At 37.2% G+C, this 17,129-nt stretch overlaps 1 protein-coding gene across 2 annotated transcripts in view; it reads right to left on the reverse strand.

Annotated features, from left to right (window-relative positions):
* Positions 1–7,600, reverse strand: part of Cdh7 (cadherin 7) — a 134,799-nt gene extending 127,199 nt beyond the window's left edge. Inside the window, exon 1 of one of the 2 annotated variants that reach the window (XM_063231495.1) lies at positions 6,945–7,600. In XM_063231495.1, coding sequence (XP_063087565.1) covers positions 6,945–7,001 — 57 coding nt within the window. In that variant the 5' untranslated portion in view covers positions 7,002–7,600. The remainder of the gene's footprint in view (positions 1–6,944) is intronic. The other variant, XM_063231497.1, reaches the window with a different exon arrangement.
* Between the last annotated feature and the right edge of the window lie 9,529 nt (positions 7,601–17,129).

The following is a 17,129-nucleotide window of genomic DNA, read 5'->3' on the forward strand; positions in this document are numbered from 1 at the left end:
TTTCCAAATCTCTACTTCCTGTTTACAACAGTTTCTTAAGGTAAATGCCAGTATAGTCACTGCCCAATTCATCCTGTCTTGGGCTGGGTTATTATGTCAGAAAGAAGGATCTCAAAGAGTTATTAAAAAATAAAAATCTTTAGTTCTTTGTTTCTGTTTGTCAAAAAGAAACAGATAACACTTATAATTTCCTTATGCACTACACACACTGCTCAGATTTTTCTGTCTCCTTAAAAATAGCAGCATGTTTAAAAATATCACAATAATATTTTTAAATGCTACTCTACTTGGGCAAAGGATAAATTATAATTGCCAACTTTTACAAGAAGTTAATTTGCCTCAAAATGTGTGCACTAAAACAGAAACACTGCTTCCTGTCTGAGAGGTCTACAGGGTACATTTCCTTCTTTCTTTCCTTCTCCCTAAATGAGTTTCCCCTAGAGGAGTTAATAACAGGATCCACACAAAAAATAAAGAGACCTTTGCACCAAGCAGGGTGATTGGGATCCTGCCCTGGTGGGAAGGTCAGAAGAGTGAGCCTCTGGAGATTGGGACAGCTGACATCTTCCCTACTACTAGCAAAAGCAAAAGTGCAGAAACATATGTTGGCATACAGTAACTCCTACAGATCTGTGTCAGCTTCTGGACAGTTACAAATGGGGAGCATTATAGCTCTGAGGAGAAAAGCAAGGAAAAGCAACATCTGTGCAGAATAGAGGTCAACCAGAGTCGTTCACAAAACTACTGGTAATGGCTACTGGAATAATGGCCAATAGGAAATGAAATCAACTGAGGAGAAACTAAAATTGCTGTGTTAGCTCTGGTATGTTAACTTTATATCCTGTATTGTTAAAAACAGTCTAACATTTGGCATTTTTTCCAAACTGAAATTACATGAAAATCACAAATAGTGTGATTAGTACAACACACCTGAATCAATAAGCATACAAAACAGTCTAGAAAATGGAAGACTGAATGGATTGAAGCAAAAGGGAAAAGGAAATGATCAGGAAATTTTCACCAAGTCAACACCATTTATTCCAGCCAAAATCACTCTGTCATGGTATCATTTTGTTTCAAGTATATTTGTTCAAATTAGTGGCAAATAATTATTTTAATCTATATTGTTTATTATTCATTTATACTTACTAGTTAATATTAGTATATGAAATGAATTCATTACTATAAAACTCTCTCAGTTTTTTTAGTTCACTTAGCATCACTATGAAACCCACTTTAAAAGTCAGCTGAAATGACTAATATACTTAACCAACTGTTTTGTTCATACTTCAAAGCAATGGGTGAAAGTCTCTTACTAACAAGAATAATGTTTATGTATCAGTATATCAATTCTTAATCATCAAAAGTGTAATTCTTCCAGAATTGCTCCACGTAAAGTCAGAATGCTTACAACATGACAAAAAATATAAAATGACTCATATTCAGCCAGTACATATAAACTTATGACTGCAAATATAGTTTAAAAACATTCGTAATTGAAAATTTATAGATGCTAGGGTGCTTTTGCAAAAGGAACACACCATTATAGGCTAGCTACAAATAATCTGTGCTGTAATGTATAGCTATGAATTATATTAAAGTGAAATATGTTAATGTTATAGATTTTCTAGTACTTAAGGTTAAATTAGAATGTATCATAGTCCAGTAAAAATAAACAATGGCTTATCACAATTAAATATTTTATTATTTCCAAACATTTTCTAACATGTAAGCAGAGAGCAATTGCTGAGGTTTCTTGGAGTTTGCATCAGAACTAGATCTGAAAATATCTTAAGATGCACTTTATATATACCACACTGACACACAACTTTTATTCAATTAATAATATTGATTCCAAGAAGTGACGTGTCTTTCAAAAAATGGTGCAGATCACCATTAAATGGAGCATGATAGTCCACAGCTAAAATTAAAGATTTGCATTTTCTAGGAAAGCAGTTGTAGGAACGATGTTTGAAAAGTGTCAGTGTCTGTAATAGAATGAACCATAAAAGTAGGCTGGTGAGTATTTCCGGCATCTAACTGATACTTCCCAAGACATATTGTTGGCCATCTATTAAACATAATGATACAAATTCATGAGTATGGCAATAACAACAAAATGAGGGAAGAAATCTTGTCATTGGCCTATTGGCAAAAAACCGTCATGTCTAAGACCAATCTAAAGTTGAATTATATTTTATAAGCAACACTTTTAATAAATGTTTATGAAGGAAAAAATGCCCAGGTGTATAAAAGTGAAGATGATGTATTCCACAGTAGTGTTTGGAGAGCAGCATGCAAAAACATAATTATTTTAAAAATCATCTTCCATTTACTAGTTCTTTGGTGTTGTTTGGGAAAAAGTCTGTTCTTTTTTGCATATTCTGTAAGTGTTTAGTGGCTTTATTGTATTAAATGAAGAGAAAACCTTCTAATTCACCCAACTTCTTCTATAAGACCTTCTACCCGTGTTGCCTCAGGAGAGTGGCCACCTGTGACCAGTGAGTTCCTCCCACTTGTTAGAGTAATCAGCTTTCTGTAATGGCTATTACTCATTCATATTTTTTAATGTAGAATCACTTAATTCATTTATGGAAATGCCAAAAAAGGAAAAATATACTGTAATCTCTTTCTATTCATGACTGAGCAGATATCAAAATTCAGCACTAGAGATTTTGGCAAGATCAAGGAGCCTTTAAAAAGCTCCTTTTAAAATTCTTCAGCCTCACTTTATTTGGAACTACAACATGAAAAGCCAAGACATTAAGGATAGTGTATAAAGACAGTTAAGGAGAGTATCATTTAATTTATAAGAATGAAACAGGATGGTCCTCATGAGAGTTCACAGAAGGAGCGTAAAGAACTCCTCAGTTCTGCTGTTCCTCAGGGTTTAAGATTTCTGAGGTGGTACAACAGTGGATGGTTAGCATATTTGAACTCAAGTAGAATTTATAATAACCGAATTATGTCCCTTCTTTCTTTATTACAAAATAAAATTAAAATGTGTAAAATCTTAATGCAATGCCCAAAGTCACACAGCTGGTTACTAACTTAATTGAGTACAATTTGATGATGATAACATATTTGTTAAAAATTGCTCACAATAAATCTTTTTTTAAGATATATGAGCTTTGAAATATACCATCTTTCCCAGAAGCCATAAAAGTAGGGTGGGTCATATTCAAATATTTATTATGACCAAGAGTTTTAATTTTCAGTTAGGACACTAACATGACTATTTATCATGTGGAAAGGCAAGATATAGTAAGAATAAATGTGTCTTTCTCCATGAAAAAAATAGAAAATGAGCAGGTATGTCTCCCCATTTCTAAACCACTGAAAATAAAAAAAAAAAAAAATGACTGACTACATTATCAAGTTAAGAAGTTAACTTAAAATTGAACAAGATTCACCAGATCCCATTGTATGGTTTAAAAACAGAGATGTGTGTGTATGTGCAAATGTGTGTATAATTTAGCAAAATTACTATAACAGTGTATCCTTTTCATAGGTACTATATATTCTAACTTTTGAGATGGTATATTTCTAGTCTTCCCATTATAATCACTCTGAATTTAATTCTGTCCTTTGCAGCTTATAGTAGATAATATAGTACTTTTTAATTCAGTGCATCTGTATACCATTTGAACTTCATCATTATACTGAACAACATTAATGCTATTGAAAGAGCTTTCTCTTTTGTACTTAAAATGCATTTTTTCACATTTTAATTAGTGGGGCTTGTGACTATATGATATGGGATTTCTTGCCTATAGAAACTGACCAAATCTATTAGTTACATGGGCCACATAACATTACAACCACACACCACAGCCTCCTACAATTAACTGGCCTACATATGTAGGCAGAGGCCTGGGAATGAATCAGATAGCCTGTAGTGAGCATCTGGCTTTCAAACACAGAAAGAAAACTTCTCTAAGAGGATTGCAGTGTCAGTTTCAACTAAGCACAAACTTCTGCCAAAAGTGAAGGAATAAAAAGCAGAGGAATAATGGTAACTAACTACAAGAAACCTACATAAATTAAAAAGTAAACAAATCAACAAAGCAGTCTTTCTGAATTATTTATGTAATAACAGAGTAGGAAATTTATGATTGCAGTTCTTTTTCCATACTCTTCATTTTTATAAGGACTCTTAGTTGTTTCCATTTTAAATTTTAATTTGTCCTTGTATTTACCTTGCACCAGGTATGATTAATGTGACCTCAATAAAAAGCATCATGTTTCAATAAACAACACATGAAATGGAAGGAAACAAATTCTACGAGGATGAAAATATGCATTAAAATCTGCAGTAATTGTAGGAACAGATGTCTGCATCTTCACTTGTGCTGGTAATTTTACCAGTGAGGAGACTCTGAATGCCAAGGGGGAAGTGTTTGCAGGGGTATCTTTCTGCAGAACCAGCAAATTCCCAGAGGAGGCACTCGTGTATTGCAGGTTACAGTTAGATCTGCTCTGCTTGTCACAGGCTGTGTCACACACAGGACTCTGATCACATGTCTTCTTTCCTTGTCCTCACTTCCCCTTTATCACCCCACCAGGGATCAGCCGATGCCTTCACTGAAGGAAGAAGAGCTTTCCGCAAGTCCCTTTGCAATTAACTAATACATGTTAGCTATTTTAGAAGTTTCTGAAACTCTTAATTTAAGCTAAGCCTTTGAAGCTTTCTAAATCAAATAAAAAACATTTTCTTGTAAGGGAACTGTAATGTGATACAAGCTGTTAAAGCAATAAATGTAAAACCTTATAAAATCCAGGAAAATTGGAATCACTCAGCAGTAAATATTCACAACACAAAGCAATTTATGAGCTTAGTACTTTATGAAGAATTTCTATAAGATTTCACAAAGTATTTGACTCAACACAAAGCTATATTCACTTCTTGAATATCTGAACACATTCTGAGAAGTTTGTATCAGCTTTAGCATTTAAAAAATGCTGAATAATAGGAAGACTGGCAATTAAATCATTCCTGAGAGGAGACAGTGGTTTGATTTTTGGCCCATGGAGGGCTGAAGAGTGGCCAAATGAGCATGTTCTTGACTGCTCTTCCTCACTGAACAGTAAAACTCAGTCAATTCAAGGGTAGACTGCAGTAATATAGATGCTTTACAAGTGCCCTTTCATAAGCAAGGGAAAGCTTTCTGTGCTATTAAATCAATAAACGTAGACTTCAGAAGAGTTGTGAGCCTGTCAACTGACTGTTAACACAATTCTAATGACCTATTGCAGCCTTTAATTACAGTAACACCTCTTTTGTTGGGTGTACAATACCCTTTATAAAAGCTGCATGCCTTAATGGCATAAGGGTGATGGTTGTACAGCTGATTCTTATTTTCTTTCCATACGCAGGCTTTCAACAAGCTTGGCTGGGTAAGATTATTAACACATGAGGGCTACCTAACTGCTTCCACAAACACACTCCGTGCTACACACTAACTTACTAGCGAGAACACCACAAGGTTGCCACTTCGACTGCCTGCCTCAGTGCTCTTCATCTTAATTCATACTTTCCAAATAGCTGTAAATTGAAAGGTTTATAAGGATTTTTTTCCTTTCCATATATTAACAAGAAAAAGACTTGGCTTGACACAAATCTCACTATTCCTTAAAAAAAAAAAAAAAAAAAAAAAAAAAAATTTGGGGGGTGAGTTGCTGAAAGCTTCAAACACAGCTTTTCCCTTATGTTCTTTTTCCTCTAGCAACTGGTCCTTATAAAGATACTCTGAAAACTGTTTTGATGTCCTGCAGTGTATCTGTACAAACTTTCTGTTTAAAATGGCCATTGTTCACAAACTCTTCCAAAATAAGTATTTTTGTGCTGATAACCTGATGTTTAAACTACTTATCAACATTTAGCAAAGGCCAAAAGTTGATGTTTAATTATTCTTTTGTATAAAATGTGTTCATTACTTTGCCATGAAAAATGATCTGAACACCTGTCTGGTAAGAGAAATATAAGGGTAAGTCTTACTTTCAGACAATTATCTTAATAAATAATCTAGCAGGCAAAATATCTCTTGCAAAGTAAAAGGTGTTTTAAGAATACTCATCGTTCAATCTGTACATCTCCTTGGCACCGTCCTTGTGGTTTCTCAACAGTTTGTCACTTGCCCAGTGCTAGGTGAACTCATTGCTAATCTTTACTCACCTCAACTGTGACATCTAAGAAATCCGTGGGGTTAACGATCTAAAGCATGAAGGCACACAGAACAAAGGTCCTTTGGCATTAATCCACGCGGGAAGGTTGAATACCAGCAACTAGCCTTGTGCCCTGGGCATTCATGGAGATGTCCACCAGGCACTCGGAGAAACAGAGCACCCTTTACCAGCTTACACCTAAGGCACAGCAGGCGGAGGGGATGGAGGACGCGGAGCTGAGGCAAACCCTGCGGATGCACCGAATCAGCAGAATACTAATTACAGGAGAGAGCAAAGCAACCTTAGGTGAGTTCCACCTTCACGAAAGGCCAGATGGTTCAAAGGACTCTTGCATACACAAGCGATACCCCGTCCAGCCTCAGACCTCTGCACAACCCAGCGGCACAGGCAGGCTGCATATAGTTGTGCCCTCATCAGTCCAGGGTCAAAGAGGAATCCGCTGAGCTCCTCTTGAAGGAGAGCGGTCCAGACTGTTCACCGCTGCATCTGAAGAGTGCTGTGCTATGCTCTTACCCTGAACTACTTCTCGCGTCGCACCTGGTGTCTGTCAACACCGTTCTCCGGGCCAAGCGCCCGCAGGTCCATCCACACGACTGTCCTGCCGTGCAGCACAGCGTCTCACGGCCACACACAGTAACTTGGGAGCGCCCAGGAAACTCCGCACGGATCCCCCGCCCGCTTGCCGTGCACTGATTAGTCCAGCTTCCACGTCTGCCCAGAGGCGCCTTCCCCAGCCTCTAGCAGGCAGCCACACTCACCTGGGGCCCCGCTGCCCTCTTGGTGGCGTCAGGCGCCAGGAACCCAGGCGTTTGCATCCGAAAGGACGCGTGCTCAGTGGTCGGGGGCCGCGGGCGCCTCGGGACGCTGTGCGCGCCGCTCCGCTAGCGGGCGGACTGAAGGCGCCCTCTTGGCACCGGCGGGGTCCCAGAGAGTACGAGCTCCTCCGCCAATCACAGCGCACCGAGCGGGGCGCGGGGACCCCGGCCAGGCCTCAGGCGCCGGGTCTCGGGGTTTCACTGCTCGCGCCAGCGACTCAGACACCAGGTCCTGAGCTAACGGGAGCGCGCGTCCCGCCAGAGGGCGAGAGGGCGAGCGCGGGAGAGGAGGAGAGCGCGCCGGGCCGGCCGGGGCGCGGGCCGGGAGGAGGTCGCGTGCCGAGGGGGCCGGCTGTCAGCCCGGTCAGAAGCCGGCTCCCGGAGCCACCAAGACTTCGCTACCGCCTGGAGACCCAGCGACGGTTATTGGCAAAGAACGCGGAGAGGGAACCGCTCGGCCAACACGCGCGCGCACACACACGCGCGCACACACGCGCACCCTCCTCCACCTCCCTCCCGCCCGATCTGTACAGATGGATTCCTTCGCAGGAAAATAAAGAAGAGGGTTGAAAGTAGGAGGGGCTGAGTGCCATCCATCTCTCCGCGAAGTATTTGCATGTGAAAGCAGGAAGCTGGCAGAGTTTGGGAATGTTTGAAAGCACCCCCTCCCCGCACACCCCGCCTCCTTAGCTTGTCGCGAAAGCCGTTGATCAATGGAGCTCTTGAGGCATGAAGGCAAAGTCATAAAACTAATCAGAACTTACAGTGTTCTTGCTTGATAGTTTTGCCCTTTCAGTCTCCTCCGACTGCCCTAGTTCTACTTTCTTCACTTGCTGAGCATTTCCTCCCCTGCTGGGCTCTCTAATACAAAACTTCCAAGGTGTGTGATTTACGCACGGGGTGAGGGACAGGACCCTCGCGCTGTTTTTTATTTACATTGCGCTGCAGCCTCTGGACTTGAGCGCGCTGTTTTCCTCTGCTCGGTTGCTTGATTTAACCTGATGACTAGGTGCTCTGCCACAGCGGTTAGAAAGGTCAGTAGATCATTCTTAAGTACGGTTCTTTTCATTTTGCCCGTTCTGCCCGTGGAATCTGTCTTCCTCTTACCGACTCGCCCTTGGCACTGATTCTTTGGACACTAGGACGTGGGCACGGACTGATTGGCGTCAGCATCTAGAATTTCCTGTACACTCAAGCGCATTTGCTCTTCACCCAATCCTGTGTTTCCTGGCCATTTAGCTGGCGTTCTCTTCCCCTCCCCCATGGACTCACTGAATTCTGTGGAAATAGTAGGAATTGCAAGCATTGTTTATTCTTCTGGCAAATGACAGTTTACCGTGCTACCCTGCTTCATATTAAATTTTAAAATGAATGTATTCAACCCCAAATCTCCCTGGATCCTGGATTCAGTGTTCATCTCAAGGTTTATTTCCATTTGACTTTCTGAGAATGCACAAACTCAGAATGATTACAACAAACATCTTTATCTCTCCTTCGGTGATATTTTGGATTCTTCCAAGTGTGCACTTATCTGTCAAGGGGATGATCGTTCACAGGGTACCCAGACGTCAAATAGTGGCTTTATTTTTTAACTCTTTGAAATGTTTTATCTGTATTTAAATTCTCCATTATTCAGGTTCCTATTATACCATTACAAACTCTACCTTTGATGGCATACGTTTTGTTAATGAGCTGGCTTTTGGTATGGAAAATTTTCTCTCAATTGTTCCTGGCTAAAAGTATCAGTAGGGTGAAGATTATGGAAGACTCACACATTTGGCCTAGAATGAATGTTTTTTGAATAAAGAAGTGTTCTTTGGTACAGGCTAGCGTTTAATGCTAATCAAACTAAGCTATTTGTAAACTGTTTATTTCCTATGTGGGTCATTCAAGTGTGTAAGGGGATATTGTGACATTATGCCATCTTCATTTGCTAGTTTGTTTTGATCACAGATATCTCATATTAAAGGAAAGTATTTGAAAAACATCACAATAGTTATTTTATTGATACTTTCAAGTTTTCTACATTTTTCCTTTTTTATTTTGTGCCTCTCCATAAAATAAATCTGAAGATTCATGTGTTCATCTTGAAGCAGATATTTCCATCTTACCTGCCTTCTTTTTTAAGAGTTCCCTTAAATCATACCCTCTACAAAGATTCCAAAGTGGTAAAGTGATTTTCTATAACCAAAATACTGGCCCTGGCTCTGACATTCTGACTCTAACCAGTTGGTCATCCAGCTATTCATTGTAGAGGAAAGGTCAACCAGAAAGAGAGGTCAGGGAGGAGTGCAATTAAATTTGGGATAACACAGACAATAACTCAGAGAGTCCCTTTTATCTAAGGAGGTCAGAAACATTCTCTTGTTAAGAGGATAGCGCTTAAACTGAGATGCGATGGTGAAAGTAAATTGATTTTATGAAGAACTGAAGGAAGAATGATTTACACAGAGTAAACAAGGGAAAAAAATGCAGACTTACACTGGTGTGTGTGGGAACACGAACTACTCAAAAATGAGAGGAACAGAGATGAAACACTCTGAAGTGAATGCCAAAGGCCAGATCTTCCAAGGCCTTCTAGCTCCTGGCAGATATTTATACTCTGTTTTTCAATGGAAGCCAGACATTCAGATCAACAAATAAAAGAGGAAATACATTGGTTTAAGCTCTGGTTCGGTGAAGGCAAAGACATACTTTATTAAGTTTTTTCCTCCTCTTCTTTCCCCATGACTGATTTTTGATTAGAAACTTGTTTTATGAGAATCACAAATAAAAATTTACTCTTAGTAGATAAATCCAAATGTATACACAAAGTTTGAGATTATATGAAATACAAATACAAGCCTTCACTCAATATACTTGTTGTTATGGATTAAGAACTCGTGGTAAACATAATGCCAGCTGGATTACATCAGATGCTCCACCTGAAGAAAGTTGCCAGGATAAATAGGTGGAGAAGAAGGGAGGTGTTGAGGGTAGAGGTGATGAGGCTTTGATGAATTGTTGCATTGAGGCATTGTGGATTCTCCTATGAGTTGCTGTTTGAGCTGTTGGTTCTCCTGGGGAAGCTTTGGTCCTCACATCAAGCATTGCTTCCTGGCTCCAGAGAGGAAGACATATTCCACTTGGTTTTCAAGATGAACTTATCATGCTGGCTTCCTGGCATATACTGTGCTTATCTTCAGAGGAACTCGGGGCCTCCATGTCGCTGAGGATGGCTGTGGTGCCTTTCAGGACAGCCCTGGTCTTTGTTGTGTGACTTCTCTGCTCCAGCATAGATCCCTCAACCCACTGGCACAATTCCTTCATCCTGCTGGCATGAACTTTCTGACTTCCACCACTGACCTTTGGGCCTTCCCAGCATGGATCCATAAAAGAGACTGGCATGAGTCCTTCTTGTAGCCTTTGGACCTCCAGTTGGACTCATGGGAAGTGTTGTCATGAGCTCTGGGTTTTTACCTGGACTCATGTGGAACATTGCTGTGGGATTTAGGCTCTTGACTAAATAGTCTATGTCTTTGTGTTGCGGCTAGATTTCCTGCATTTTCTTGTGTTAACTCCCAGTGACCATTATAAAAATAATGTATAAACTCCATGTCCTGATTCTAATTGTTTTCTGCACAACCCATAACTGCAATACTTGTGTTAGAGTAACACATACTTCCTTACAAACCTCAAACATTCTAGTCATAGGTTATACTCACAAGGAAACCTGCTCGATTGGATGCTTTCTTCCTTAAATGTCACATATAATATTTTTGATAAATTGTTCCCTCTATCCTACCTCAAAAGTACTCTTTTCAATTTGCATTCCATCTCTGAATTAAATTAATGACAGTACCTGTACAAGAACTATATTTCAGGGAGGTAGAATCAAAAAGTTAATTTTGTTATGAAATAGGTAAGAAAACGCTGAAGTGGCAGACTATAAAAAAGCTCTTCCACAGAGCAGACTCTCAAAGCATTAAGTCATTTATAGTCTCTTGTGAATTCCCTTCCAATTTAAATAATAAATTTTAATAATACATATTTGTTAAACAATGTTCAGCATTTATATGAGATTTTGTGTCATTCAGCTTATTTCATCTAATAAAACAGATATCACCTTTTAGAAAGGATAACATCCATGATGAGAGATCCTAGCTTACTGTGATCATTTGCTAGTCTGGTAAATGTCTCCTGAATCTCTGCTATGCAATACACAGATGAAAGGACAGGATCATAAAGATGAGATGCAGCTCTTATTTTCAAAAACCTTAATTGCAAAATTAAGGAGAAGCTTTTATGTCCACACAGTTTATGATTAGATAGATGCACAATACCAACTTTGGGAGCACAAAGAGGGGTGAAAATCCTGAAAGAAGAAAGACAAAGAATCCCCTTGAATAATTCTATGAAGCCAGATGATGCTTCCATCTGCATTAGAAGCGGGAAGTCCTTGGCAACCATGTTAAGACTACATGGACTGAAGCTGAGGAAGTAGCATGTTGCAGAAATCCAGCTAAGACAGATCCTGTCCTGGATTCTAGTTGTTCTTTTAGTAATGCATTACTATCCCTCAGAAAGCATGCAAACATTTAAGGATTTTTTAAACTGCGTTATTAAAATAGCATCACACAATCTATATTTCCCTTAAAGGTTCTTCTGGATGAGGAGGACAGTAATGAGTCCTGAGTGATCCGAACTCCATAAAAACCACAGAACAAGCTCTAGTGTTGGATAAAGGAAATGAAAAAATTTCTCAGGGATGATCTGTTTTAGGCTTTCAGTTGATATTGTCAAAGACACAACTTCTTTTCTGAGTTTGCAAGTATCTTTCTTTTCTATGGACTTCTTAGAAAATCCTACATAAATAAAATGGCCTAGTTGTTCTTTTTTATCATGCACAAATTCTCTATGATGAATGTGATCATTATGATTGTATCTAAATTGAACCAATAAACTTGATTTTGAAAAAGAAATGAAAAAAGTGGCAATGAAATCAATTGGAATAGGGGTGGAAAGGAAGTAAAGAATGCTTCTTCTAGAGAGTATCGGAGAGGGTCAGGGTCATCGGTTAACATTTAAAAAACTAAATTTAATTTTCTTCTGATACCTGTCAAATTTCTCTATATTTTATTTCTGAAGAACAAACTCAAACAGAAAAAACATTTGACTTGAATTTGGTATTAAATGCCAAAGCAAGAGAATACTTATTTAAATAGCATATGATCCTACTGATGTATGATTGTATCTCTGGATTCAAATATTTGGAACACAAATTACTTTTTTTAAAAAGCATCTCAAATCAAAATTGTCAGAAATAATACACTTAGGCTCTTGTTGTCTCTTGAATTACAGTTATTCTATAAAAGCCTTCTAAAACGTTCAGAGATAAAAGCAATAATGCAAATTTCTGTTTCATAGTGCCCTATCACTTTGTGATAAAACATCAAATCTTTTGAAAAAATTGAATTTTTATAGCAAAAGAACTCACTTCACAAATATTTATTGAGTGTGCGTCATATAGAGGTTTAATACCACGAACTGCAGAAGAGACAAAGGAAAGTAAGGCCAAGAACCTAGGGAGGTGCTTGCACATGTGTAAGTCTGTGAAAAGGAGGTTCTGGGTTTCATTCAGTAAGAGAAAAACAAGTAGTGATTTTATACTACTAGATACTCCTAATATCCTAATATCCTAATCCAATATGGCATTATAAGAAGACTTTGAAACATAAATAGGTTGTAGATAGGAGAAGGCAGCAGAGAATCAGGGAAATATTTAGGGACAGTTAATATGCAAGAAGAAAGATGGTATAAAGATTTCTTTTATTTAAATAAGATTTTTATATGCAATTTCCTACTCATCTATACAGAAAGGGGGCTCCAAAAGCAAACATTTGATTGTTCCACTTGCATTTGTTTTCGGAGACACAGTTCCTCAGCAGAACAAATCTGATTTCTCCCTGCATGTAGACCTAGAAAGATGGCTTGACCTGGGTTCTGCATGTCTTATAAGCTGGATCCACCTGATTATATTGAGTGCTTTCCTAACACACGTAAAATGTGCATTAGTCATGACCTGACTTCTGGTACCTTCATGTAGCCAAGAGTATGATTCTCTGGCATATTGCAATTTTGGGATTGCACTATTTCAAAGAAAATCTCAAAAAGAAACATATTATATAAAAATACATACATTAGGAAGGAAGTTTTGATGAAATGAACCAGTGTCTTCAATAGGAAGGTAAGTATGCTTAATAAAATATGTATTAAAATATTCCTGTCCTAGAAGATGTTTATGGTGAAGAAGAGCAGTCACCTTTTCATGAACTTGAAGTATTTCAAGTACAAGTGGTGGATTCTGAAACAGTCAACATCTTTATGAATTACAGGCATCTCTATTGTCAGCTTTTAGACGTGAATGAATAAATGCAAAATATAGTAAGTGTATCGTCCAGCAAATTAAAGGTAAGAATGGAGAGTGAATAAAAACAAAGTTCAACTTGATAGTACTGTATAATATGAAGAGCACAAGCAAGTAGAATTTGTGAACAAAATAAAACACAATATTTGCTAACATAAATGTATTTGTGCTAGAATAAATTTTGTTGGAAATGAAAAACGATTATGCTATAAATATTTGGTTAGAGTTTGTCAACTTTAACAATGACAAAGAGATGTTATCATGTATAATGTACAGATTTCCTTTAAAATATAATGGTGGCTATAAGAAAGGTCCTGAAACAGTTAATTAATCTCATTAAGCAATTAAATTAGCAGGAAAGTGCAGCCACTGAGGATAATTGGCTCAATACCTTATGCAGGAAATAACCTATGTAATATGTCTTTGAAGACACTTAAGCAAACTTTCTTATTTTATCAGTGAAGAAAATGAAATTCAGAAAGTTAGACAAATTCATTCATAATGTCCTGACAAACTTTAAGCATGCAAAGAAGAATCAGTTCCAATAAGAAAAGACTGTTTGGTCCATAGTACAATATTCAAAGCAGAATTCTTACAGACCTAAATATACAGATATAATTATTAGATATTTTGCATTTCAAATATAGAATATAGAAAGAATTCTATTGACATTTCCTAACTTTTCTAAGAATTGAAATAAGGATTTAGTTTTAGACTTTCTCATTTTTTAATTTGATACTTTTTAAAGCATGGCCTGTTGTGATTTTTAATAATAAACTTTAAATGTGTTTACATTAGTAATTCTATAAGCATCACTCTCCATCAGATCTTCAATTGTCTGTAATAATAATGAAAATGACAAGTTTAATTTTTAGGAAAAAATCATTTAAATGAGTGATTTGTTTTAGTATAAAATGTGTATACACCAGAGAACTACAAAATCAAATTGAGAATATTTCATGATAAGAATATAAGCTAGTACTGTAATCCACATTGCTTCATAACTTGGTTCCTATATTGTGCAGAATGTTGAGTACACTAGTTTCCACTAAAATTTAGTAATTTTAAAACTATGCAAGTTTTTAAAATACTATGATTAGAAACTTTTCTGATTTCTTAGCAAATTATGGACATCTTAAATCTTTTAAGTATTCCTCTGTGGATTAATACAGCTGACTCACAATTTTTGTAAGTCTCTGATGACAATTCATTAACTCACCCTGCAAATCTGCCTACTTTGAGTCTGCAATGTGTGTAAATACTAACGGAGCCAGCAAATAACATTTAACTGTTTTAGGTTGCTTTAAACAAGTTATTCTAGCTAATAGGTCTTCTGATTTACCCAATTTGCAGATGAGTTTAACTCACACTGTACTGTTTTTTCTCTTTTTGTTGCTCATGGTCTCAGAGGTTTCAGTCCAAGATCTTCTGGTCCTGTGGGAGAAAGGACACAACAATGGTGAATGGCAGAGCAAAGCTTCTCAGCACATTGCAACCAGAAATAGAGACAAAGAGCAGTCCAAAAGGAAGATCGCAGAGACTGCATACACTCTGCAGGGTTGCAATCCCATATCCCATCGCACACACCTAAAAGAGTGCTTCCTAATCTCCTAGGTATCATCTCTCAAGCTACTCTAGTGGGCAGACTAATCAAACCATGTCATTAGTTTTAAGTGTCTTCCAGCACTGATTACTGTAAGATTATAGATACATAACATTCTGTTTGTGACTTTTATTAAATAAATTGTGTATATGATCCCATTTATCCTTTGTATTAGTGAGATTTTCTTTACTGGGACCAACTAAAATACAAACAACGTGGTAAGGTTTGATTTTCCGTTGTGAATCAGTAGATTCAGTTCATAGTCAGATTGCTCCAAGGTAGGACCTTCATGACAGAAGGGCACCACAGAGTAAAGATGCTTGCTTCAAGGCCACCAAGAGGTAGAGCAGAGGAAAAGATTAGCAGTGAGGAAAGGGCCAGAGACCAGATATGGACCCCTCAAAATCAAGCCTCTGAAGCCACCAATAAACATGCAGAGGTAGGCTTTGCTAATAGCCTGGTCAACTCACAAGCCATTGAAATTAACAATTAAGTTTACCTGTCACAACCTTCGTTTTCATAGAATATAGTATGATTAAACTTGAGGATTCTTCTTCTTTGGCATTGGCTATTTCAACCTAATTCTTCATAGTCAAGCTACTCCTTAATTTACCTATAGGGCCTCATAGGATTGTGACTTTAGAATCCCAATATTGAAGGTAAGCAAAATTCATAGCATAAAGATTTTTTTTCATTCAATCATTAAGGATAATTAGATCTTATCAGTTTAGTGTACAACAGCTGTCAGTACTATATATCTGATGTGACCAGAAAACCTCAGTAATAGCTCATCTGAATTCTTCTATGCTTGGTAAGTTTCAGTCATATCCATCAGGGCATATCTAGCTTATCATCTGTGAGTTTAAATGTGACCTCTGATTTCTTTATTTTTTCCTTCAGAGTTCACCAGACTTACCATTTCTATTGATTTTTATTGTTTTAAAAGGTATTTTAGGATTTAGATAAGTTCATTAAAATCAATAAAAGCAAAATATACAATGTTCTTAATTCTAACCACCAGTGTTTCAATTGGATAATGCAGATGTTAATAATACCAGGTCCCAAGGACTGTTGTTCTTTAAAGAAAGCTATTTCACTTAGACCCAGGGTTTTCTTCCATAATTAGAGTACAAAATCTTCTTAAAGTTCTCTTTCCGCCTCTTATATTTGTACTTCTGAACTCAATTTGCTTTTTTACTTTTAAATTAAGAACACAAAAACTGCATAAAATCATAGCAGGTATACTATAGTTCATATCTATTTGCACATATATAGTGATATTAAACATGATAATACAGGTAAGTGAAAAATATTTTTGAAGGCTTTGAGGCATTAACACTTTAATTTTGGAATAAAACATATCCTAACTACCTTAATAAATTTAAAATCCATTTTAATCAATTCGTAACATATTGCTAATCAGTACCCTAAGATGGCAGGACAGTGTGAATACCAAAGGGTGAATTACATATTTAAAAAAGCATTCAAAAGCATGAATATTTTAAAACATTTGTATATCTGTATTACAACAAAACAAGGGTCACATATATTAAGTCTACAAGTCTCAGTTTCTTAATAAACATTTTTTTTTCTTTTCTTTTTTTTAATCAGTACCAGGGATCAAACTCATGACCGCATGCTTGCAAGGCAGGCACTTATGCCGCTGAGCTAAATCCCCAGCCCCTTTCTTAATAAACATAAATCTTTAGGTTTTCTCTTTACATATATCTTCAAACTTACATAAAGAATTCAGAAAGGATATATAAGTGAAAGACCAGTATGACTGTGGATATTGAATTTGATTTTTGTTAATTTTATCTCTTCTAAAATACACTGTAGTATATTTTAGTAAAATACACACACATACACCACACACTGTAAATACAAGCTCCATCATTTCTCATTTATAAAAAAAAGAGTGAATTCTCAATTATATGAAAACTGCAGTACACTAAACTGCTCCTAAGTAACAATTAAAAGACACATGTAATTCTTCCTAAGCAGATATCCAATAAACATAGAAACAGGATAAGCTAAAAAGGACAAATTTAAGGGAAAATAATGACAAAATATTCATTTTTGACAAGAGAAAGAGAAAGATAGAGAAAAAGGGAAGCAG

This window comes from Cavia porcellus, unplaced genomic scaffold, assembly GCF_034190915.1.
Source record: "Cavia porcellus strain 051 isolate PalLab524CR breed Dunkin Hartley unplaced genomic scaffold, mCavPor4.1 scaffold_20, whole genome shotgun sequence".
NCBI classification, from domain to species: Eukaryota; Metazoa; Chordata; class Mammalia; order Rodentia; family Caviidae; genus Cavia; species Cavia porcellus.